Here is a 23,402-nt window from a genome sequence, read left to right on the forward strand (position 1 = left end):
CAGCTGTTCCAGCAAATCACCACTCTCTCTGTAAAGAACTTTCCCCAGACATCCAACCTAAATCTTCCCTCCTTCAACTTCAAACCATCCCCCCTTGTCCTGCTGTTATCCACCCTTTCACAGAGTTGATCCCCCCCTGTTTGTAGACTTCCTTTAGGTACTGAAAGGCTGCAATGAGTCACTCCACAGCCTTCTTTTCTCCAAGCTGAACAAGCCCAGCTCCCTCAGCCTGTCTTCATAGTGGAGGTGCTGCAGCCCTCTGCTCATCTTTGTGGCTCTCCTCTGGACCCTCTCCAACAGCTCCCTGTCCTTCTTGTACTGGGGGTTCCAGACCTGGACACAGTACTCCAGATGAGGCCTCACAAGAGCAGAGTGGAGGGGGACAATCACCTCCCTATCCCTGCTAGCCACCCCTCTTACCAATGTATTAAATATCTCATGGACTCATAGAACCATTCAGGTTGGAAAAGACCTCTAAGATCGAGTCCAACCATTAAAGCATCCCCTCCATGCCCACTAACCCATGTTCCTCAGTGCCACCTTTACCCTTCCTTGTACACCTGCAGGTGTACAGTGACTCCACCACCTCCCTGGGCAGCCTGTTCCAATACCTCACCATTCTTTCAAAGAAGAAATTGTTCCTAATATCCCACCTGAACCCTCCATGGCTCAACATAAACCCATTACACGCCGTTGCATATTGTCACACTGAGCTCTACCACCAACACACTACCAAAGAAATATTTCACCTTTACGATGCTGAACTATTTTCCAGTCTTCATAACCTACTTTAGGGGTTTGTTACCTATGGGTTTTTGACTCAGAGCTGACCTTTGCCTCCTCCCACAGCCAACCACAGCGCCAAGCAGTGCCGCACGCCCTGCGCCCTGCGCACCATGTGTGGTGAGTGCACGAGTGGCAGCTCTGAGTGCATGTGGTGCAGCAACATGAAGCAGTGCGTGGACTCCAACGCCTACGTGGCCTCCTTCCCCTACGGGCAGTGCATGGAGTGGTACACCATGAGCAGCTGTCCACGTGAGTCCTTGCTTTTGCTTCCAAATGGGTGGGAGGGGTCTGGTGTTGGCCAACAGCTCTGCTCGTTGGGTATCCTGTAGCATTGTGTTTATGGAGGTCTTCAAAAACACAGCCCTGGGAGCTTGGTTTGTTCACCTCAGTCTTACAGAATCCTCTGTGTCATGTAAAGAGTTGGAGAGAATTGGGGTCTGATAATGGATGCTATCAAATAAACTCAATGGCAGATAGTCTTCAATGGCAGATAGTCTGGGCTTTCAAATAATGAAATCTCAAATTTCTTTTTCAGAAGAAGTGCTTGCTTCATTATTTGAATTCTTACCCTTCCAATTAAAACTCTTACATGATTTCATGTGATTAACTTCTGTTTGCATCTCTTCTGTATCTTCTAAGTGGAATCATGAACTCCAAATTATGGTTTACATGTATGCTCTGATTTATTGCCTATGCATATCCCACAGTAGAAATTTTGTGTTAAAAATAAATTATTTTTTTTTGTTTGTTTCTTTTGCTTTGGGATAACTCATTCCTAATTTGAGGATCAGGCAGAGATGATCTCTAACTGGGAACCCTCAGCTCTGATTTCAGCGTGTGCCATTTCATGGCCTTATATGGGTTGTTTCCTAACTTATGTTCCATTGTTTCCTAATTCACTGCTTGGTTCAACCTTTGTTAATTTAGATTCTAGAATAAATATGCTGATAGGAATGAGAATTGATACCTCTTGCTCTGAATATCAGAATAAATATTTACAGGCTTTGGGGAGAAAATTACTCTAAGTCACAAAAGGGCTCTCCTTAATCATTGCCTGTGTTTTGAGACGGTGACTTATGTCACAGTTTGATTTTATTTAATTTTTCTAATAGCTGAAAACTGCTCAGGCTACTGCACGTGCTCTCACTGCCTCGAGCAGCCTGGCTGTGGGTGGTGCACGGATCCCAGCAACACTGGCAAGGGGAAATGCATTGATGGAGCCTACCGAGGTGCAGTCAAGATACCAACCCCATCTGCAACAGGAAAACAAAGCTTGGAGCCTGTCCTTAATGTCAGCATGTGTGCTGGAGAACACAATTATAACTGGTCCTTTATCCAGTGTCCAGGTAAGTGGGTGAAGCGTAGCAGAGTTAAATTCAGGGTGAGCAACAGCAGCTTCAGACCTGTTAATGGAAGAAGGAGAGCTTGGAAGACACAAAAAGGAACACAGTTTGAGATGGGAAGAGTTGAGCTATCTCCAGAACAGCTGCAGAGATTTGCTATCTGAAGACCTGCCTTCAAGAAATGTGGAGATGTGGCACTTAAGGATATAAAGTTATAAAATGGCCTGGATTGGAAAGTATCTCAAAGATCATCTAGTCCCAACCCCCAGTGGTTGGATGTGGTTTAGTGGGCATGATGGGGATGGGTTGGTGTTGGACTTGATGATCTTAGAGATCTTTTCCAACCTTAATGATTCTGTGATTTAATTTTTTTCCCTAATCCATGCATTGTTCTTGTGAGATTTTTCTCTTCCTTTGAACCTTTACTGAGTTTTTAGCTTTTATTCATTTTAAGGTTTCTTAAAAAGAAAGACGATTCTTTGACAGTTGATTTAGCTATTAGTAATGCTTAGGGAGATGCCGAAATAATGTTTTTGACACTAAGTACATAGAATAAAATGACTGAATTGCTGTTGAAACCTCTCCTCCCATTCATCCTTGTAAACCTATCCTTCTATCTGCATCCATTTCCATCTGTCCAATATTCACGTAGTGGTTTAGAGTCCAGTTTTCTGTTTGCTGCTTTAAATTTCAGGTTTTCAGTGCACGCTTCTCTTTGAGTTCATGTATCTCTAGAAAATTTATGTATCTCTAGCAAGAACCTCTTTGAAAGTTGCGTGAAATGGTTTCATTCAGCCTCTCCAAAAGTTACAGACTGCTGTGTGCAGTGCTGCATTTGAGCACAGATACTCATCCTTTCCTGTTTTCTTCAGCCTGCCAGTGCAATGGGCACAGTAAGTGCATAAATGAAAGCATCTGTGAGAAGTGTGAAAATCTGACAACTGGCAAACACTGTGAAACTTGTATCTCTGGCTACTATGGGGATCCTACTAATGGAGGAACATGCCAGCGTAAGTGATGCCTGAATTCTTCCTTTGCTGAATGCTTTGGTGTTTTATTGCTCTTTACTTACTCCTTTTCTATCTTAACTGAAATTATATCCCGATAATACATTTCTTTCCTGCAGGCAAGGCACCATCCTTGCTTCTTTGAATCAAAGATACAGAAATGGCTTGATGAAGTTCTTTGACTTGTGTTGCACGAGATTAAAATGATTTTCCCCTCCTTTGTACATTTCGAATGACCACACCGAAAAATGAGTTAGCTTTGGTGTTTGACAATCCTGTTTTGAAAAGAAATGGTGTTAATCCCAATGTCTTGGACAAATTTCCGCTTATCTCAGTTCCACTTTCTATTACATTTGCTTAATGTGTTGTGCATTTATTATTATGAATGCCTGGTTCGTAAAAGGATTGCCGTATTTCACTGAGGGGTTGGCTGGGTTTCAACTGAGGATTAAGTGATCTCTGTTAAAATTGCGTTTTAAGTTTGTAATGTGCTTTCAGTCTCTTTGGCACAAAGTAATTTTTCAGTTGTGTAAGATCCAGTTAACAACATGGAAAGAATTCTTTCTTGAAGGACCCGTACAGTTTCCTTCAGTAATACTGAGAAATAAACTTGGGAGATTTGGAGCTCTGTCCTCAAACCTTTCAACGACATTCAGAAGTGCTGCAAGTCGTGTAGTGCTGTAGCATGGGGACACCAGTTGTAAACCAACATCCAGCTGTGATAGAGGATATGCAGATGAAAGAGAGGATGCTTCTTGCTCCAAGGAGCTTTAATGGAATACAGTTGGGTGGAGTGATTATAACATGACACAGTGATGGAAAAAGTAGATTATAAATTGCATTGGTTGCTCCTTCCAAATATGGAGGCAATCCAGGGGAAAAAGAAACATTTGGAAATCCGTCTAATTATGTTTGCTGGAAGCAGCATCGTCCTTTTGGGGGAAGATGGGAGTCAGCAGCTGGAGAATGCATGGAGGCCCTCAAGTCCAAACTGGATGGGGCTGTGAGCAACCTGGTCTAGTGGGAGGAGCCCCTGCCTATAGCAGAGGAACTAGATGATCTTAAAGGTCTCATCCAACCCAAACCATTCTATGATTCCGCGATATGAAATTGTGACAGACGGCACAATGCTCCTGGTACAAAGGAGAAAGTGCATCTTTGACACTTTTATTTTAGAACGTTATCTGCAAGATTAAATACCGCTGATATTCTTAAATTCATTTTGCATGAAGGTAATTTGAAGTGCAGGAATGAATAAATTGAGGCTGAGCTGGCATGAGAAAATGTGCAATCCTGCTCTGAGCATTCAGATTTAATCATTGCATCACAGTGTGCCTTTTTGTATTTGTTGCATTTCTATGCTTGTGAAAACTCAAGAGTTAGTTACTTTAGACTCTTCTGTGTGAGGATTGTCCAAAAATAGTTTCTTGTCGAGATAATGTATGATAGACTGAAGTCATCCAGACGCCTGAAAGAGAAATTAGAAAATGTGTTGAGAGACTTTGGAGCAGCATTCATTCGCTATCTGATGAAACTGGTAGCTCATGTCAAAAGTGCTTTGCTCTCAAGTGCTTTGGGCCCAGGTTTTTAATTTGCTGTGATTTAATGCTGTTTACTGTGATGGTAAAAGAACGAGGGAGGCAGGAGGGTGGGCAGCAAGACTTGTGTGGGTCAGAGGAGGTAAAACGAGAGGAAATCATCATATCTGATGCAGCCAGAATGATTGCTGCCAACTTGGAAGTTTTGCTCCATGAAAAGGATTCTGGAGGGGAATGCTTCACATGAGGATCAGCTGATGGACAGGGGAGCAAACTCCTGCTTTCTCTCTCATTTAAGCTGCCATCTCTCCTTCTTTTCCCATTAGTGATGTGCTGATCCCACTCTTTTCAGGCGTGGCTGTGCACTGCTGTGTGCTTCTCTATTTGGGAGAAAAAATCATAAACTAATACAATCATATCAAAAACTAGATGATCGCTATGGTCCTTTTCAACCCAGGCCATTCTATGATTCTGTGATTTGAGAGCCCGTGGTCACATCTGTTCTGGAGACGGTTGTTGATAGAATCACAGAATCACAGAATGGCCAGGGTTGGGAGGGGCCTCCAGGATCATGAAGCTCCAACCCCCACACCACACGCAGGGCCACCAACCTCCACATTTCATACCAGCCCAGGCTGCCCAGGGCCCCATCCAACCTGGCCTTGAACACCTCCAGGGATGGACGGGGCATCCACAGCCTCTCTGGGCAGCTGTTCCAGCACCTCACCACTCTCTCTGTAAAGAACTTCCCCCTCTCATCCAACCTAAATCTTCCCTCCTTCAACTTCAAACCATCCCCCCTTGTCCTGCTGTTACCTACCTTCTCAAAGAGTTGAAATACCATCTCAACGAGCAGGCATTGAACACTTAGTGTGAGTTCAATCCAGGGGTCATAAATATCCCCAAAATGTCAAATATGCAGTACTGGTGAAACATGGGTGGGACTATTTTCAATTCTGATGAGATATCAGAAGGCTGAGAGATGCTGTAGGGTCAGTAGTAGCCTTTCAAACATGTAAGGCTGTGCAGAGTGAAAAGCAACGGAGGAAGAGGAATAAGAGTGAATAGAACCAGATGCCTTTTCCTGCTGCTCTGTTCCACCAGGGCAGGTGAACTTTGCTATCTCACTAGTGTTTAAGAATTGTTAACAAACTGCTGTTACCTCTGAAGGAATTGTTTGTGTATCATCACAGGCTTTGGTGTTTGCAGAGCTGGGCAGATAATAACGAAGCGGCAGGCAAATCACTGCTCAGCAGTTGCTTTTAGGAAGTGCCCAACGTAGAGCAACGTTAATCAGGAAGGGCAGGAATTGCAGTACATCAAATGTAAAAATAGCTGCAAGGTGCTTTCACTGCATTCAGGATTTTTTGAAATTTCTGATTAAAGTTTCCCATGAAAATATGCTGGCAGTAGATAAGGAAGTTATTTGCAAGAGAAGGGAAGGTGCTATTGTGCCAGCAATCAGATTGCTGCTGCGGCAGCGCTTCCACGTGCATCTGCCAGGTGTTTGCTGGTGGCACAGCGATGCCTGCTCCCTCTGGGTGCTTGGGGACAGAAGCACTTGTCATGGGAAGGTAGGTCAGACGGTGGTTGCCATAGGGGTGCTGAAGCACCCCAAAGGCAGGAGGAGGTGATGTGATCCTGTTGACCATCTCCGGTGAGTCAGAGACTTAGGGGTTGTGAAGAAGGTGGAAAAAGGCTTACTCAGGTTCATTGTTAGGATTGCACAATCCAAAAGCCATTTTCAACAATTCTGACGTTCTGCTCTGCAGTGGGGAGGGCATTTGGAGCACTGCGCCCAGTGTTGGGCTTCCCAGCTCCAGGCAGACAGGGAACTGCTGGGAGGGTCCAGCAGATGGCTGCAGAGCAGGTGGGAGACTGGAGCACCTCCTGATGGGGGCAGACTGAGAGCCTTTGGCTGTTCACGTGGAGAAGAGAAGGCTGAGAGGGATCTGAGCAGTGCTAGGGTCAAGTGGATAAGGCCAGGATCTTTTTGGTGATGCCCAGAGACAGGACAAGGGATGCTGGGCACAAACAGGAACGCACAAAATCCATCTGAACACGAGAAAGAACTTCTTGCCTTTGATGGTGGCGGAGCCCTGGCACAAGCTGCCCAGAGAGGTGTTTTGGTCACTTTTTTTGGAGATACCCAAACCCACCTGGATGCTTTCCTTTGCAACCTGCTGTAGGGAACTGCTTTAGGGGGGGGTTGGATTGGGGGATCTCCTGAGGTCCCTTCCAACCCCTACGGTTCTGTGGTCCAACAAGGTTTCCTAGTGCATTTTGTTGATAGTTTGTTTCCAACCTCTTTGTGTCCTGAAAAGTCAGGAGAAAATCTCCCTTCTGTGTGCATCTTCCAGTCTTTTACTGAACGATCTCCAGTAATGGGACTCGTAGGAAAATGTGTGAATAGGGCTGTTGTTCTAAGTAGAGATGTTGGGATGCTAAATCTTCTCGATAATCTTGTGGCTAATGAGTGAGGAAGGACCAAGTGTTAACGCTCAACGTGCTGCTGTCTGCATCTAAACAACACACAGCTTGGAACTTCTCCTTATTTTTACATGCATTATTGTTGAATATTGAACAAATTTCACTCGGTTTATGTATTGCAAAGCAGAAGGAAGTAGAAGACATACTCAGTAGTATTAAGAATTATTATTTTTTCTAGTGCCACTAATGAGAAGTGTGTTTGCTTCACGGAATACAATGATTTTGTCAGATCTTCACTCGTCCACTTGCTTCCACAATAACCCTTTGTGCCTCTTCCTATTTTGTTCCGTGGTGCTGCTAGGAAACCACTCATCCACAGATGAGAAGCACAATTAAGCATCTGTGATACAATAGAGCTTTCCTTACATGCCAATACAAAGGAGGCATCAAAAGGATTCATAAAATAAGATCCAAGGTGGGCAAGAATATTCGGGATGAGGACTTCATCTGAGAACCTGCTGGTACATTGTGGCACGTGCCTTGAAATGCTTTGGCACCATCCTTTAAAGCGTGCAGTTTCAGCAAACTCGGAGAGCACAAATGAGGGATCTTTGCTTTATGTCCTATTCCCACTTCTCACGGCTCCAGGTGCATACATCTTCCAGGCCATCAACAGAACAAACTCTGAAAGGCACCCACGGACTGGGAGGAGTTCTTAGATCTGTTATTTTGACTTCAATTGAAGTTGACTTCAATGACGACTTCTGTTGTTTCATTTTCGCTCGTATCTCCCCTACTTTTATGCAAACAAAAGCTCTCAGAGTGTGTCAACACGAGTGTTTCAACTGGAATTAGGAACGTTCTTTGGAGGCACATCCACCATGTGGTGAGGGTCACACAGCCATCTTAAACTGGGTTGGGGTTTGCACCCCCAAGTACTCAAAGCACAGACACCAAAGATCCCACACACTGCAAATGCACTTCCTTTAATAACATTCTCTCAACAGCAGATTTATTTCTTAAAGAAGCCCTGAAAGCACCGGGAGCTTTGCTTTGCTAGCAAAGAATAGAGATCACTGTTTTCTCTTGGGTTTTGAGTTTAAATGAAATGTGTTAGCGAGCCCCGAATAATTTGAAACTCTGCCTTTTTCCTACCCGTTGTGATATCCCTTGTGCTATCTGGCAACACGAGAGGAAGTTAAATAGATTTTGGAGGCTGAAGAGAAGCATTTGGATTGTGGTTTCATACAAAAGGTCGTCCCTGGAACCATTCTGTCGTATGGTTCTATTTTTAACAGCCCTGAGAAACCAGAGAGCACCCAAAGAGTTTTTGTGTCCACGTCAATTGTTGACGTATCACCATTTGGATCTAATTGCTCATGAAATGTGTTTTGCTTTGTTCAACCTTGCACCCTTTTCCCACCAGCTTGCAAGTGCAACGGCCATGCCTCCGTCTGCAACACCAACACGGGGAAGTGTTTCTGCACCACCAAGGGAATCAAAGGAGATGAGTGTCAACTGTGAGTTCCTTTCACTTTGTTGTTCAAAAGCAAAGGGCCATAGTCACGCTGGCATAGAGCCCCCACGTGCTTTAATGACTGTATTTTATGATGTCTGGGCTCATCTCTTCCTACTGACAGTTGACTAACTCCATTGGCTGTGCAGCCAGCCGTGCTTCCCCCGGGGGAAAGCAGGAACAAAATGATTGCCTGGAGAGATTTCTATTTTAACGTTTCCATTGGGGACGTCATGCAGAATGGATGGGAGGAAAAATAATGCCCCCACCCCACAGAATGTGCACACCGTTTTGCTTCATCCTTAGCTTGATCTTTCTAATTGGGTTGATTTTCACTTTCACTTCTGGGGGAATATAAATACGTCTGAAATAAGACTTCGGTGCTGGGGCATTTTAATGGAACTGTTTCAGAGCAATGAATTTGCTGGAGGTTTCTCTGCAACACAACAGAAATGCTTTTAGTGTAACGTTAGTGGAAGTAATTTCATTTCAAATAATTTCGTTGGCGGGTTTATTTTTAAAGCACTACATTAGCTAACATGTAGAGGACTGGATCCCAGAAATGGACATAAATGCAAATGGAAACTTCAGTTTTTGACTATAGTAATAGAGGTCCATCCATTGCAAAGAGCTATTAAACACATTCCAAGTGCATACAAAGTGAGTTTCCTTAATTTTGTATTTTATTTTAATTCCGTTCTAGTTTGTTTTGCAGGGATCTGGCAGATTTGGGTAATTTCTTCAGCAGCTCAGTACAGCTCAGACGTATTTTTTATTTTTAATTGTGTGGTGTTATTGGAACAGGTTTTCAGCATCTGGGTATAAATAGAACTGGAAAAAAAATAACCTTCAAAACATTTGTTTTCTTTAGGTGCGAAGTAGAAAACCGATATCAGGGAAATCCACTTAAAGGAACGTGTTACTGTGAGTACAGTTGGTATTGTGTTTGTAGATAACAAATGTTTGACATTTAAAATAGCCTATTGAAAACTTACTTACCACAGATCAGCTTACAGTCCGAGAGATTAAGACCAAGGCTAGAAAATGCTTTTTTAGAACTCCAGCTTTCACTGAAGAAAATCAGTGCACTCTTCTTGATGCCACTATTGGACTTCCACAGCAAATTTTTGAAAATTTCTCACGTGACATTCAGATGAAATGTGGTTTTCTGGAAAATACTTGGAAATATATACCTAATAAGTCAACATCAGAGCAGGTCTGCAGATTTTTTGTTAGTGGAACGCACTATTTTTTATTTATTTTATTCCATGTTAGAGTGAGTAAGGCTTCAAAATCCCTGCATTTCCTCTGAAATGAACAGTTGGGTTCCTGTGCAGTTCCAGGATACTTTGCCAAGGTTCAGATTGCCTAAGGGAAACTCTCCAGCTTCTATTTGCAAATATTAGTGATCAGCACATTGGCAGGCAAGGAGAGATATCATCTTAAATTACGTAAAGGTAAGATCTCGAGAAGTATTTTGTGAGACACAGAAGTTGCCAATGTGCCATATTTAACGAATTTAAATTCCATTTGTGTTGCAAAGCAAGGATGCAGCAGCAGCTCGTGACAGTCTCTTTGCAAGGGTAACTCACCACACTGATGCAATTAGCACCAAGCTGGTAAAGTGGGCAAAAAGAAAACTCAGAAATGTGCAACTCTCATTGGAGCAGCTCTGTGCTAGTCAGTTTCAGCCCCACCAGGTTCTCTTCTTCCATGGAAATTTCTATTTAGTGCTGTGTCAAAGTTGAAGGTAGACATTGGAAGGTTGCCTAGCTCGTGTCTACCCAACAGAGGGCCGCCAGGAGGCATTAAGAGGAAAATAATAACAAGAGTTTGTCCCTTTTGTGTGAAATCACACGTGGTTGGACTCATTCATATCAACATAGTGACTCCTAGGTGTTCTCCTGTGCTAGATGTACCTTAGTGATATCATGCTTTGCTTTGTGGAAGTTTGTTCTGTTCCAAGACCTGCAATAACTTGCTCTATGCATTCCTCACAGATACTCTTCTCATCGACTATCAGTTCACCTTCAGCCTTTCTCAAGAGGATGATCGGTATTACACAGCAATCAACTTCGTCGCAACACCTGAAGAGGTAAACTTTCTACTTTCTCCTGAAATATAGAGTCATAGAATGGGGTTGGGAGGGGGTCTTTAAGATCATCTCGTTCCAACCCCTCTGCTGCAGGCAGGAACACCTCCCTCTAGACCAGGTTGCCCATCCAGCCTAGGCTTGAATGCATCCAGGGAGGAAGCATCCACAACCCCTCTGGGCAACCTGTATCACCACCTTCACAGTAAAGAATTTCTTCCTAATACCTAGTCTAAATCTACCCTCTTACAGTTTAAAGCCATTTACCCTCTTCCTATCACCAAATACCATCCTTTGGCTGTGTGTTTGTTTTCCATGGCCATAGGAAAAAAAAAAAATACTGTTGCAGTACTGGGAGTCTCCAGCTGTAGTCTCCTAAGTGTTCCCAGTTCCACAAAGTTCCATGAGAGCTTTGCTTGGCCATGAAATTTGAAATAGTCATGGGAAAATTTCATACGAGCCACAGTTGATTTGTTACAGTTGTTTAAACAACTGCTGAGCAGTTCTTGCTTTGCTTGTTGCTCAGCCCATACCTTGTATCTCTATTCTTCTTGTTTTGTTTCATGCACACGACTTGTTTTGTTCCTTACTACGTCCTCCTTGGGGAGGAAAGGACTGCTTTCAGAAAATGGAAGTAATTCTGCAGGCTGTCATTTGCTTAATGTGATGATACTTGATGTGTTTGCTTCATATAAATAACAAACTCCAAGATTATTTTTCAGTGTAGGTTTGCTAGGAAACAGTACAGCGAAATTGCTCCTCTTAAAAACTGTGGGTATTTCTGTTGATCTGTATTTTGTTGGGTTTTTTTTCTCCTCTAGCAAAACAGAGACCTGGATATGTTTATCAATGCATCGAAAAACTTCAACCTCAATATTACTTGGGCAACAAGCTTTGCAGGTAAAACTGGAAGTGATCTAAGTTGTTTGGTAGCTCGCTTCAGTTATCAGTTTTTGACACATGCAAATTTTGTCTTGGAAACATCTGCTTTAACCTCTGAACTCGCTGTGTGACGTTCTTTAATGCTGTGCCTTGGGGGCAGGAGTAAAATGTTAAAAAGAGCTATATTTTTCCATCTTAATAGTGTGTTTTGGGAACAGCAGAGGAGAGCTAATTTAATTTTTAGTAATGCAATATTCTGGCATACAGTGGTTTTGATAGCACAGAGCAGCTTAACGTGGTCGTGTTTAGAGCAACAGTGAATTTTAGAGCATTAGGATTCTGGGTGATTGGCCCTTTTTATGTGTCATTTGGAACATGCACTGAAACGTCTTTTCTTGTTACTTCTTAACATCTGAAAACAGCTGGCACGCAGGCTGGGGAGGAGATTCCTGTTGTTTCAAGAACGAATATAAAGGAATACAAGGACAGCTTCTCCAATGAGAAGTTTGATTTCCGCAACAATCCAAACATCACCTTCTTTGTCTACGTCAGCAACTTCACCTGGCCAATAAAAATACAGGTAGGAGCTCTTTGCCTGTGTGGAATTATTTCTATCTACTTTCCCTTTCTCTTGAGCAATGTGGCAATTCAGCTGTGCTGTGTGCTGTCCAAGCTGAAGCAGCTCTCGGTGTAATCCTGCAGCAGACTTCTACTGTTCCTGATTAAGAGCACAAGGGTTGTGTTGTCTGCTATTACCTCAGCCCAATGGATCTGAAAATGGGCTGTGAAATCAAGTGGGATGCTCGTTTATTTACTGAGCTATGCTCTAATAAGGGCTTTGACTTTAAAGGTGGGGATATGGATTCTGAGGAAAGCAAACAAAGAGTCGTAGCCACAAAACCAAGCCTGGAATGAGAAAACAGAGGAAATGTTCTTAGTGTCTCTTTTTAGCATCATGTTCTTTAAAGGCTCTGCTGGAGGGCCATCCCTCTTTCTCCTCGTGCTGCCAAAGACTGGTGGTACCTGCAGAATAAGGTGATGCTCATTCTTCCCCTTAATGCAGTGCAGTCAGTTAACACACGCATTGCCTCGGGTGTCAGGCTGTCTGTGGTGATAATGCTAATGCTGCACAAGCAGTGGATGAAGCTCAGTGGATCATGAAAATGCTCGTAGATCACAGAGTGCAGTCACAGGCACTCTACAACTGCTGCTGCTAATAATAATTCAGGGCAGCCTTGGGCACCTGCTTGCTCTGGGCTAATTCAGGTATCGACACAGTGTGCTCAGAGTGACAGGGGGGTCCCTTTGAAGGACAGAGCTATTGCTGGGACTGGAACAGAGATGACAAACAAGGCTCTATGTGTTTGATTAATGCCTTTTTAAAGAAACTCAGTCAAATCGTAGGGGATCAAAATCATCCTTCTCCACCCTTATTCAACCAGCAAAACCAATTACTAAGTGAAAGCTGCAAACTTCACTTCTGCGTGATATTTTAGACCTAACTATTGCACAAACTCATCATTGGCATCAGTTGTTGCACAAACTCATCATTGGCATCACTTCCAACAAAGACAACACACGTTATCACGTTGAGTAAAGAGGTGAGGTTCACTTGAGAAGATGGCATTAAGCTGTGCAGATATTTTTCAAGTTTTTTGTTCTGTAATTTTTTGAAAATATTCAGAATACTTGTGAAAGGTCCACATCACCTTCTTGTAAAAATAGCAGTGTTTAAACACTTTAACCACGGAGACCGTGGTGTTATTTAGAAAACAGTAAATTTGATCCCCTGACTTTGCATTGCAGTTTGGTTCCTTTCAATATTGCTTACAATATTGAGAAGTATTATCTAGTTTCTGCTTTATAGATTGATAAAGCCCTGAGTTTTAGATGTGAATGAGTTTGGGAGAGCTGCAAGTTTGTCACTGGCTGCAGAAGCAGCAAACAGTAAAGCTGATTGTTTCCATTTCGGATTAGGATTGCTCTCAGGACAGTCCTATGTACAAAGCTGGGCACTTGCTCAATGGCTGATTTAAGGTTTCAGGCTTCTCTTTTATCACATTGGTAATTGCAGGTGTCAGGAAGAAATACGTGATTTATTTTCCAACTTACAAGTTACGTATTGAGTGATACAGATCTGGTGGTACCTGCAGAATAAGGTGATGCTCATTCTGTTGACTGTTGACTGTTGGCTTTCCATAATGAGTGCTGGACTGTAGCTTACAATGAATTATTTATTTTGCTATTTCTAAACGCAGAGCTGTGTGTTAGCACTTGTAGGTCTATAAGAACAGTGCTGTTCCTGTTCCTTAAGCTTCACTGTGATCAGTCTGGTCTCCACCCTACCTGTGCTTACAGTTTTGGTCAGTCTCATGTAATGTTATGTGGCTCAGCTCTCACCATTTCTTTGTACAGCGATGCTTCTATGTCTTTAATGGACTTTTCTAGGTCCTTTTATGGCAGTATCTTGTGTTGTTCCTTCTCATGCCTTCAGTGGTTAATAGTCCTTATTCATTTTAATATGGCCCAATATATATTTCCCATCCTTTATTTCCAACTGATGAGCTCCCTGACTGGATGGTGAACATTCTTCTCCGTCCCTAATAGCATCATAAAATGTTATCCTGCTGCTGTTACTGCATAACATTGCCAGTCCTGAAGATCATCTAAATTTTCTTCAGTATTATTCTTTCCTATTTACTGACAATCCCCTTCAACTTTGTCAGCAGAACGTGCATAACAACACACTTTCTCTGAGGTCTGCCATTAATAAAGATATTGTTCAAAGCCTGTCCAAACTCCAATCCTTGAACTAATTTCTACCCACCATCTTTATCTTACCCAGGAATTTCCAGTGCAGCCTTGTACTGAAAGCCATAATGAAATCAGGTGATGGCTTTAAGTTAAGTGCCAGGGGAGATTCAAGATGGATATTGGGAAACATTTCTTCTCTGAAAGAGTGGTCAGGCAGTGGCACAGCTGCCCAGGGAGTGGTGGGGTCCAAAACCATGGGGATGTGGCAATGAGGGCTGTAGTCATGGTGGGGTGGATGGGTTGGGATTGGACATTGTGATCTCAGTGGTCTTTTCCAATTAACGATTCTCTGATTCTGTGCAACTTGCATTATTTGAGCTGCACTTGCTAGGTCTATACAATTAATTGTTTTTATAGACAGAAAGCTTTGGGTTGACAGTTCACCACTGCCAACTCTTGACATGTTCCAGTTTGTGTTCTTCAGTTATTGCATTCAAAAAACCTCGCATACTATTTAGGCCTTGGGAATGTGAATATCAGGATTCTCCCTCCTCCTCTAAACACACTTCACGTTTTCTATAGCACCATGCTTGGCTGTAGATAGCTCTAACCACCTTGTTACCATTCGTTCAGAGTGCAGGGATAAAAGCTGTCTGCTTTCACTGACTTTAACCATAGGAAAACATTTGTGTTTTGTATCCACCTCAGTTCTCTGTCTATAAGCTCATTCCCGTTAGGTGCTTCGCCTTGCCACCCATGCTCAGTGTCCTTGTCCTTAATGAAAGCTCTAATTTAATTGTAGGATTGTAGCTGATTGATTTTATTCTCCTGCCTATCCTTATAGCACACCCTCTTCTCCTTCCTTTTATATTTTCCTTTTCTTACACGACTGAAGCATCTCTCCCCATTTTGTTTATCAGTTGCTGAGGTCCAGCACAGCTTGACATTCAGCAGTTCCTGTTTTATCTCTGTACCACTCACAGTTTCTAAGACATTGCTAATGAATCCCATCCTCTCCGTACTTTGTGGATTCTTTAATTGTTCCTAATGTCCTTTTAGAGGTTAGTTCTCAGTTAGCTTTCAAATAGTTTTGTATGTTTGACCTGATAGAAATAATTAGATGGTTGCTTTCCCCTTCTTTGTCTCCTTGGTCTACTTGATTTTAGTGTCTTACTTAATTTCTCAGTTAAAAAGAGTGAACTTTGATTCTTTTACACCACCTACCTTCTTTTATCCTTAATTTAATCCGAGTGCTTGTGTGTGCATTCAGTCCAAGGTAATATTATATCACCAGCTCTTCTTAATGCCCTTGTTACTTGTCAAAATAAAGTCCAAAATATTGTCAGCTCTTATTGGCAGAGGGACATTTTTTGCGAAGAAGTCTGGCAGTAACAGCACATCCAGGAATATATGGTCCTTACAATTACTCTTAACATATGCTCTTCAGTTCATAGCTAAGAAATTTGGTTCCCCAAACTGCTGTTTTTCTGACTTCTTTCTCTGGGTACCTGTTGGTGTCTGCACTTAGGACACCAACTTCACAGCCATGTAGACCTGCTTTTGTCTGGTGTCATGCTGTACCTTTGGTCCATTCTCCATCTGATATAACCATGCTCTTATATCGGATGCCACACAAAAGCTTTATTGCACTGGGTGCTAAGACACTCTACAGTTTGTTACCACACCTCTCACACCACACAGCAGTGCTCCTTTACTCCAATAGTTCTTTTTCATCTTCCCCATCTTGGTAAGAGCAGCTGCTGAGTAGGAGATGCTGTTATGGAAAGTTACAGCTTCATATAGAGAAAAAACTAGGGAAAATATAGTAAAAAGTATATGATTTATCTGCAGGACTTGCAGTGTCCTTTCAGGTCTTGTGCAATCTTCCACAGTGGATTCAGCTGCCCTCAATTGCCCTTAATTGCAATCTGTGTTCCTCCCTGTCCTTTCTATACCTCTGTCCTATTTGCTTTATTTTTTTTTCCTTTTTTTTTTCATCAAGTGTAAGCTTACTGTAAAAGTTCATCTTCAATCAGGTGAAATAGAAGATAACTCAAGATATGGATTTCTGGAACAAAGACTTCCTAGCAATTGATCCTTGATTGGGGTTCAGTGCAGGATTTAAGATAGAGCCCCGGGGTGACTGCTCACCTGGTGACCACTCTGCTTTCCTCACTGCTTCTTCAGGGCTTTTATCCAGCCCTTTCCTCTATTCCCTCTACTAGTTCTTTTTCTAAATATTTCCTTTGCAGCTTGGATTTGATCCTCCAGGTCAAGAAGACTGGTTGATTAAAGCTACGTGCTGCAGATGGCCAGGATGCAAACTGGTTTCCTTATCTCAGAGACTGCCACCTATAATTCAGCCCATTGCAGTTGCACTCTTCAGCTTTTTGGAGCTAGAGAACGAGTTTCAATTTACCTTTGGAAGCGAGAGTGTTTTTAATATAAGCAGTGTGATGCTGCCAGACTGCTGTTGGGAAATGCAGGGAAATATTCCCTCCTTGTGTGCACATCACCTTGCAGCACACACATTTTCTTGGGTCTGTCCCTGGGCAGTAAAGTACATCCAGCTGCTCGTGATTGAGGTCTGTCTCTCCTTTCCTCTCCTGCTGCCTTGCAGAGTGAGGACTTGGTATAAATGCTCTTTGTGTCAGAGATAGCTGTGTCCCTGCCAGCACCAAATTCTGGCTTTTTTTTTTTCCTTCTTGCTCCACCTCTCTTCAAAACCACTTCAGTTTGGATTTTCTTTTTGTTCACTATATTGGTTTGGGATGTCTCTCCCTCCCTGCCTTACTGACTCGAAATGATTATTTTGTAAAAGAAGCAAAAGCTGCAAAATGCAGAGAGCCTTCAAAGCTCAGCGATCTGCTTCCTACTAACTTTGTCAGAGTAGTTTCTGCTTATGAAAGCGACATTACGGAGCTCCTTTAAAGTCTTAGCTTGCCAAGCTTCCCTAAAAACTCAGGTAAGGACTTGTCAAAAACGTCTCTGTATTTCCCCTCTCTGCTTTGCAGCTCTTTCTGTTCCTGCATGCAGTCCAACACAGCCATGTTGTCTTCAGAAGCATCGTGCAAACCACAGCTGTTCACCCTTCTCTCTTTTGCTTGGAAAGCACTGCCTGAAGGGTTCCTTATCTGCCAGTTCAAGCGGTGCATCTCTTCCCTCCCTGCCTTTTTTATGTATGTTCTCAATCTACGTTGCGTGTTTGTTATTCACTCAAAATGTATGTCTTTAAAAGAAGATGCAGAATGTTGCAATAAGGAGCAAGGAAATTTGCTGCGGTAACTTGAGAGCAACTTCCATGGGTTTTCATTTCAGGTGGCATTCTCTCAGCTCTCTGGGATGTGAAACTGAAGTTCTAGATCTGAGAAGTAGCTCATGGTGAGAGCTGGAAGCTCTTTGATGCTTGTATTCCTGCTGGCAGTGTGTATTTACGTGGGACGTGTTCCAGAAGTTGATCTCTCCAGAGTGTAATGGGTCACAATTAGTTGCTAACAGAGCCAACTTCCACCCCTTCAGTGGCTTTAAGCTCTGTGCCATTACAGCTCAGTCCTATTGGAGCTTTCTTCAACTCACTAAATATGAACTTAGAATCATCAAGGTTGGAAATGACCATTAAGATCATCCATTCCAACCATTAACCCATCGCACCATGCCCACTAACCACATCCAACACAACTTGTGCTCCTGCCTTGTTTCTTACCCAACCTATTGCTGTCATTCTCATTCTGTCCCATGTGCTTTCAGGCTTTGTTCTCCCACAGTTCAGATCCACCTCTGTAAAGCTTTTTACATAGATTGCTGCTTGCTGAGTGCGTGTAGGAAGCTTAGGAGCTGATTAAGAAAAAAACAACCAGTTTGTAATTGTGTCATTAACTGGCAATTGCCTCCTCTCTTTCTCTCGTGGTGGTTGAAGTATTTCAATTTGAACATGCTTAAACGTTAATTATAAGGCAAATGTTTCAAGGGACAAAAAGAGGTGAAGGAATTTTACAGCCTTTCGCATACAAAATAAGCAGAATCTCTTTGCTCTGCAATTCATCATCGTGTTGGGCTTCAGGAAAGTGTCACCGTGCCGACGCAGCGTCACCGCGTGCGATGCTTGGAGGAGTGCTGCCATGGCATTAAACATCACCCACTGTTTGGGGCCTCTGCAAGATATGAGGAAACTTTCAAGTCACTGAAATTGCTGCCTTCTAGCATGATTTAATAAAGGCTGTGCTGGAAAAATAGCTAAAATTGCCTCTGCTGCCTACATTTCTTTAATTTCGCAAACTTCAGCATGGGCTGTTGAAGCTTCTTTCAGGGTTCCTCCAGCTGATTTATTTCACAGCTGAGGGTCTATATAGTCTCTCCTAAAGCTTTATTCCCTTCTATGCTGAAAGTTAATGGAGTGTGGATAGCTTAATTCAGTCACATAATGTGTTGTCATAATTATTCGGGATATTTCAAACAGGCTGTTTACAGTGATAGGAAAATGTTTGCGAACCCACTCAAAATGTTGAACTGCTGCATAGTTCATCTCCTGAAATTGTGAATGGTGAACCGAAAGGTGGAAACAATTCATCTCTGTTAAATTGATGGCTGCTTTACAGGGAGCTGCCAGAAGTTCAAGCACAGGAATTGTAACAAATGGCAGAGCCAGCCGAAAATTGAGGACAGCCTGAAACGTGATGTAATTAAATCAGCCTTTTATTTGCAGAGCTTGCTTTTGGTGATAGGCCAGATGACTGTCACCAACCTGCACGTGTAGACTTATGTGTCCACACGCTTCCCTGCTGCTGTGTGTGCAGAACCCACATGGTGTCCCAAGATGTAAGCTTCTCCATGCAGTGACGTGCTGTTAATGAATGATCTATGACTCGTAGAATCAGTACGATTGGCAAAGACCACTAAGATCATCAAGTCCAACCATCAGTCCATCACCACCATGCCTTGGACCTTCCTCTGGTGCTCTCCTGTCAGCTCTTCGCATTGCTTTTGCTAAATTGCTGCTGGCATAACGTTACCAGGATAGCTGCATCCAACTTCTGAAGCAAGGTGCACATCTTGGTGCTCCAGATAGAGCTGAGTAAGGTTTCACATTGATATGAAAGTATGCTTGTACTCAGAATAAAGCTTAGTGTTTTGGATCAGTGGCTACTACATCTCCAACCTTCTCATAGCATCGTAGAATATCCCTAGTTGGAAGGGACCCACAAGGATCCTCAAATCCAACTCCTTCTTCCCTTAGCTGTTGCTCTGAGGGAACCAACCACACTCTGTTTATTCCTGCACATGAGAAGATTTCTGCTCTGCCTCTCATTGCAGCTGAACAGCTTGCTCTGGGGTTGTATTACTTTTGCTAATGGCCTCCTTTGACCTCTAAAACAGTTCCTACTGGTTTACATTCATTCTCTGAAAACGTGTATAGGAATGCAAGGAAGCAAATTCCCTGTGTGTCTGTTTGGCATTGCAAAGCTGGCAATTACGTGTAAATGTGTCTTTTTCTTAAGCCAGAGGATATTTCCTGTGTTATTATGTAGGCAAAGTTCACATGGAGCCATATGCTGCTGTTGTCAGCTGTATTTCGGAGCAGAGAGGAATTATAAAGTAGACTGAGGTTCTTGTAAGGAATGGCTCTCTGGCTGGGTGAAGCAGGCTCATTTCTCCTTATGCTGAACATGGCTCTCCAAGTGGGAAAGAGTAGCCAGTGTTTTATAAAGTGCCATGAATTATATTCCTAAAAAGCCTTTGCAACCTTCAGACAAAGCTCTTACTCTCATCTCTATCATCATTAGCTTAATGCCTCATGGTTCTTGTGTCTAGCAGAGTGCAAATACTGAATTCTTCCAAGCACTTCTTTTTCAAAGGAAATCTTCATTAAGGCAGATTTAGATTAAATTTCTGATACCTGATTCCCCATCCTGCTGTTTGTATTGGCAGCGCTACCCATAAAACAGGTGGTTGCCATTAGTGTGAATCATAATACCACTTTCAATTAAGCCTCAATTTGACTTGCCATTCAGCGCTTAATGTGTGTCGGGAAGAGTTTTGTTACCTTGCAGAGTGATGGATGAAGCATCAGCACAGCCAAAAACAGCGTTGGGGTGACTCAGCTTCTGTCAGGTGAAGAATGTGGGACCCCAGGAATGCTGCATCCCATGCTTCCTTTTAGTTGAGGCCTTCCACTTCTTTAAGGTGACATCCATCCTGCAAGCATGATGCTCTCTAGGGTTACCTCTTTGAGGTTTACAGCCTAACTAAAAGGCATTGATAGCGCTGCTAACAAGGCAGAGCAAAGAAAGTGTTCTGGAGTTAAAAAGCAGAGTCTGTAACTGACTCTAATACCCTGATGTGTCTCTGGAGGAAACGTTTGATATAGGGCATAAATATCCCTGAGGATGGATGTGGCCCGTGGATGTTTCCAGCCTTTCTGTAAATTAATGTTGTTCTGTAATCAAAAGCCATGGGCTAATCGAATGAAAGCTCTTTGTAGGGGTAAAGGAAAAGAAAAAATGCCTTTGTTGTTGGCCAAAGAGAATAAAATACATACAGATAGGTAGGGATTGCTCTTATAAAATAATCAGGTAGGTTTGGAGCCTTCCTGAGGACGGTGATCTTTCCTGCCAGGTCCTCACTGCACCCTCCATGCCTTTCATTGGGAATAGGTGTCGGTGATGAGATAAAATCACCTTCAGCTCTCTGAGACCCTTCCATTCGGAAAGCCTTCTTTCAGTTTTGTTTCTGAAAGCCCTGGAATGCCAGAGTTGTTTGCTAATGATGTCCCTTGCCTTTATTTAGATGTAACTGCAGGTGCTTGGGAGCCACTCGCCTGTGTGAGAGCCTTGCTTGCTTCCACCCGAACAATGAAACGTAAATCAATTTGTTAATCTGATGAAATTTGCCGTTGAATGTAATTACTTTTGGAGACATGCAATTACATGCTGATTTCCAGAACAGGCAAACTGACATCTTCTGCTGGGGATGGAAAGATTTGAAACAGAACAGTTAAATGATACTTTAAAACATGAAACAGCTGCTTCCTTTTTATCTGTTCCTGCCTTCTTATTTTTGGCATCGACCGATGACATTTTTCTCCTTTTCAAAGTTGTTCCCTTTCACATTAAGTAGTATTTTCCTTAGCAGCTTCTTAGAATCATAGAATGGCCTGGGTTGAAAAGGACCACAATGATCATCCAGTTCCAACCCCCTGCTATGTGCAGGGTCACCAACCAGCAGCCCAGGCTGCCCAGAGCCACATCCAGCCTGGCCTTGAATGCCTGCAGGGATGGGGCATCCACAACCTCCTTGGGCAACCTGTTCCACTGCCTCACCACCCTCTGAGTGAAAAACTTCCTCCCAATATCCAACCTAAACCTCCCCTGACTCAATTTAAAACCATTCCCCCTTGTCCTTGTTCTTAAATCATTAAAACTTGGGGTTTTTCTCAAAGGCAATTAACCCTTTCTCAGATGAGCTCCAACCTCTGCTTTTGGCTGGAGGCTTCAGCAGCACTGAGAACTGCACATACTCCATTTTCCCCAGATGCTGTGTTGCTGCACAGGGTTGCTATCATTCTATCCAACTATTGGAGTCTTGGGGTTGGTACCTACAGCTCAAGCTGTACTTGGGATTGAACCATGACTGCTCTACGTGTCGCATCGAGCTCTGTAGTGTTCACTGATGTGGGCTGCTGGTTGGACTCGTTGATCTCTGGGGTCTTTTCCAACCTTTGATGATTCTATGACATCTGCTCCAGTTGGAAACCTGACGCTCTGTCACAGCCTCTTTCAGCTGTACCAGGATAGGAGGAGCATTCGAGGCTGTCTCAGTCTGCACCATATTTTTATTTCCCTATTTTTATCTTCCTTTGAAATCAGGAAAGGTACCATTTTAATGCAGGCCACCCTATTAATATCCTTTCATTTTGTTTTCTAGTCACAGTCTCATATGGATGATTTAGCTGTGTTGAAGAAGTAACTCACACATCTCTGTTTCTGAAGCTTATCATAATATGTTCATGAAGCATTGGAAGTCTGGCCACGTGGCTTTCCCAAAACATTAGCTACATAAATAAATCAAGTTATAGGAGAGCAGAGACGCATATGCTGAGATTCAGATTTTAACAATACCAAAAGGATTTTGGAGGAAGAGTTTTCTTGGACGTGAGAGGAAGATGTATATGGATAAGATATGTATGGGGCGTTCTGTGATTCTCTTACCTTTAAAGATAGATGATTTTTTTTTCCTCTCTCTTTCAAAAGTTTCAGAACTGGAAAGCATCATATCAAAAAATGGAGAATTAATTTTATGTGGAAGCAAAGTCTGCATTAGATTAGCAATAATTCCTCCTGGGTGAGGTCCAAGATGGTGATGTGCCGACTGCTTGCAGGTGCTGTGCTTCTGTGCTGAGCAGCTCTTCCTGAAAGTACACTGGCCCACTGCTGAATGTAAATGGGAAGCATTGGGTTGAAATATGTTTCAGCAAATGAGCGATGTGGGCCATTGCTGGGAAGACTTTATGACTACCAGAAGAGCTAGATGTATTTCCTTAACGTGAAAGCTCATTTAAAGAGCCAAAGAACAGCACACAGAGTGAATGAAGAGGAGAAAAGTGCACTGGGAATAGAACACAAGAAGCCACAACACTCAAACACAGTAGACAGAGCTATCCACTGGGGGAAAATCCATCCCATAATAAGTGGGATGACAAAAGCAGAAGGTTTGTTTGGCTGTCTGACGTGACAGCAGAGCCACCAGTGCTCCCCTAACAAAGCTCAGCTGGCTCTGCAGGTCTGCTTTGCTCGTGTTAAAAACAATCCATTCTTGGAATGTTGCTGAAATGTCTTTCCTGACTTCATATTAAGATGTTTTTACCATACTGGCAAATCTCATTCACAGCACAAAGAGTTGGGGTCAGAGCAGCTTGGCACTGTGGTATCCTGTATATAATGAGGTATAATGAGGCCACTAGGAACTAATTTCTGGGAAGACTGGGTTTGGATTATTATTACTTTTTTCCTGAATCAGGTGTGTTTTTCTATAACGATGGGTTTTCTAACCTGGTTTCTC

At 42.8% G+C, this 23,402-nt stretch overlaps 1 protein-coding gene across 1 annotated transcript in view; it reads left to right on the forward strand.

Annotated features, from left to right (window-relative positions):
- The window catches only part of ATRN (attractin), a gene marked incomplete at its 5' end in the record, with an annotated part of 56,451 nt that extends 36,971 nt beyond the window's left edge, over positions 1–19,480 (forward strand). Inside the window, 9 exons of the mRNA XM_019615047.2 lie at positions 850–1,035; positions 1,899–2,132; positions 3,002–3,139; positions 8,531–8,624; positions 9,492–9,544; positions 10,621–10,715; positions 11,534–11,612; positions 12,017–12,174; positions 17,667–19,480. Of these exons, the coding sequence (XP_019470592.1) occupies positions 850–1,035; positions 1,899–2,132; positions 3,002–3,139; positions 8,531–8,624; positions 9,492–9,544; positions 10,621–10,715; positions 11,534–11,612; positions 12,017–12,174; positions 17,667–17,696 (1,067 nt within the window). The remainder of the gene's footprint in view (positions 1–849; positions 1,036–1,898; positions 2,133–3,001; positions 3,140–8,530; positions 8,625–9,491; positions 9,545–10,620; positions 10,716–11,533; positions 11,613–12,016; positions 12,175–17,666) is intronic.
- Between the last annotated feature and the right edge of the window lie 3,922 nt (positions 19,481–23,402).

Source organism: Meleagris gallopavo, chromosome 4 (genome assembly GCF_000146605.3).
Source record: "Meleagris gallopavo isolate NT-WF06-2002-E0010 breed Aviagen turkey brand Nicholas breeding stock chromosome 4, Turkey_5.1, whole genome shotgun sequence".
Lineage (NCBI taxonomy): Eukaryota > Metazoa > Chordata > Aves > Galliformes > Phasianidae > Meleagris > Meleagris gallopavo.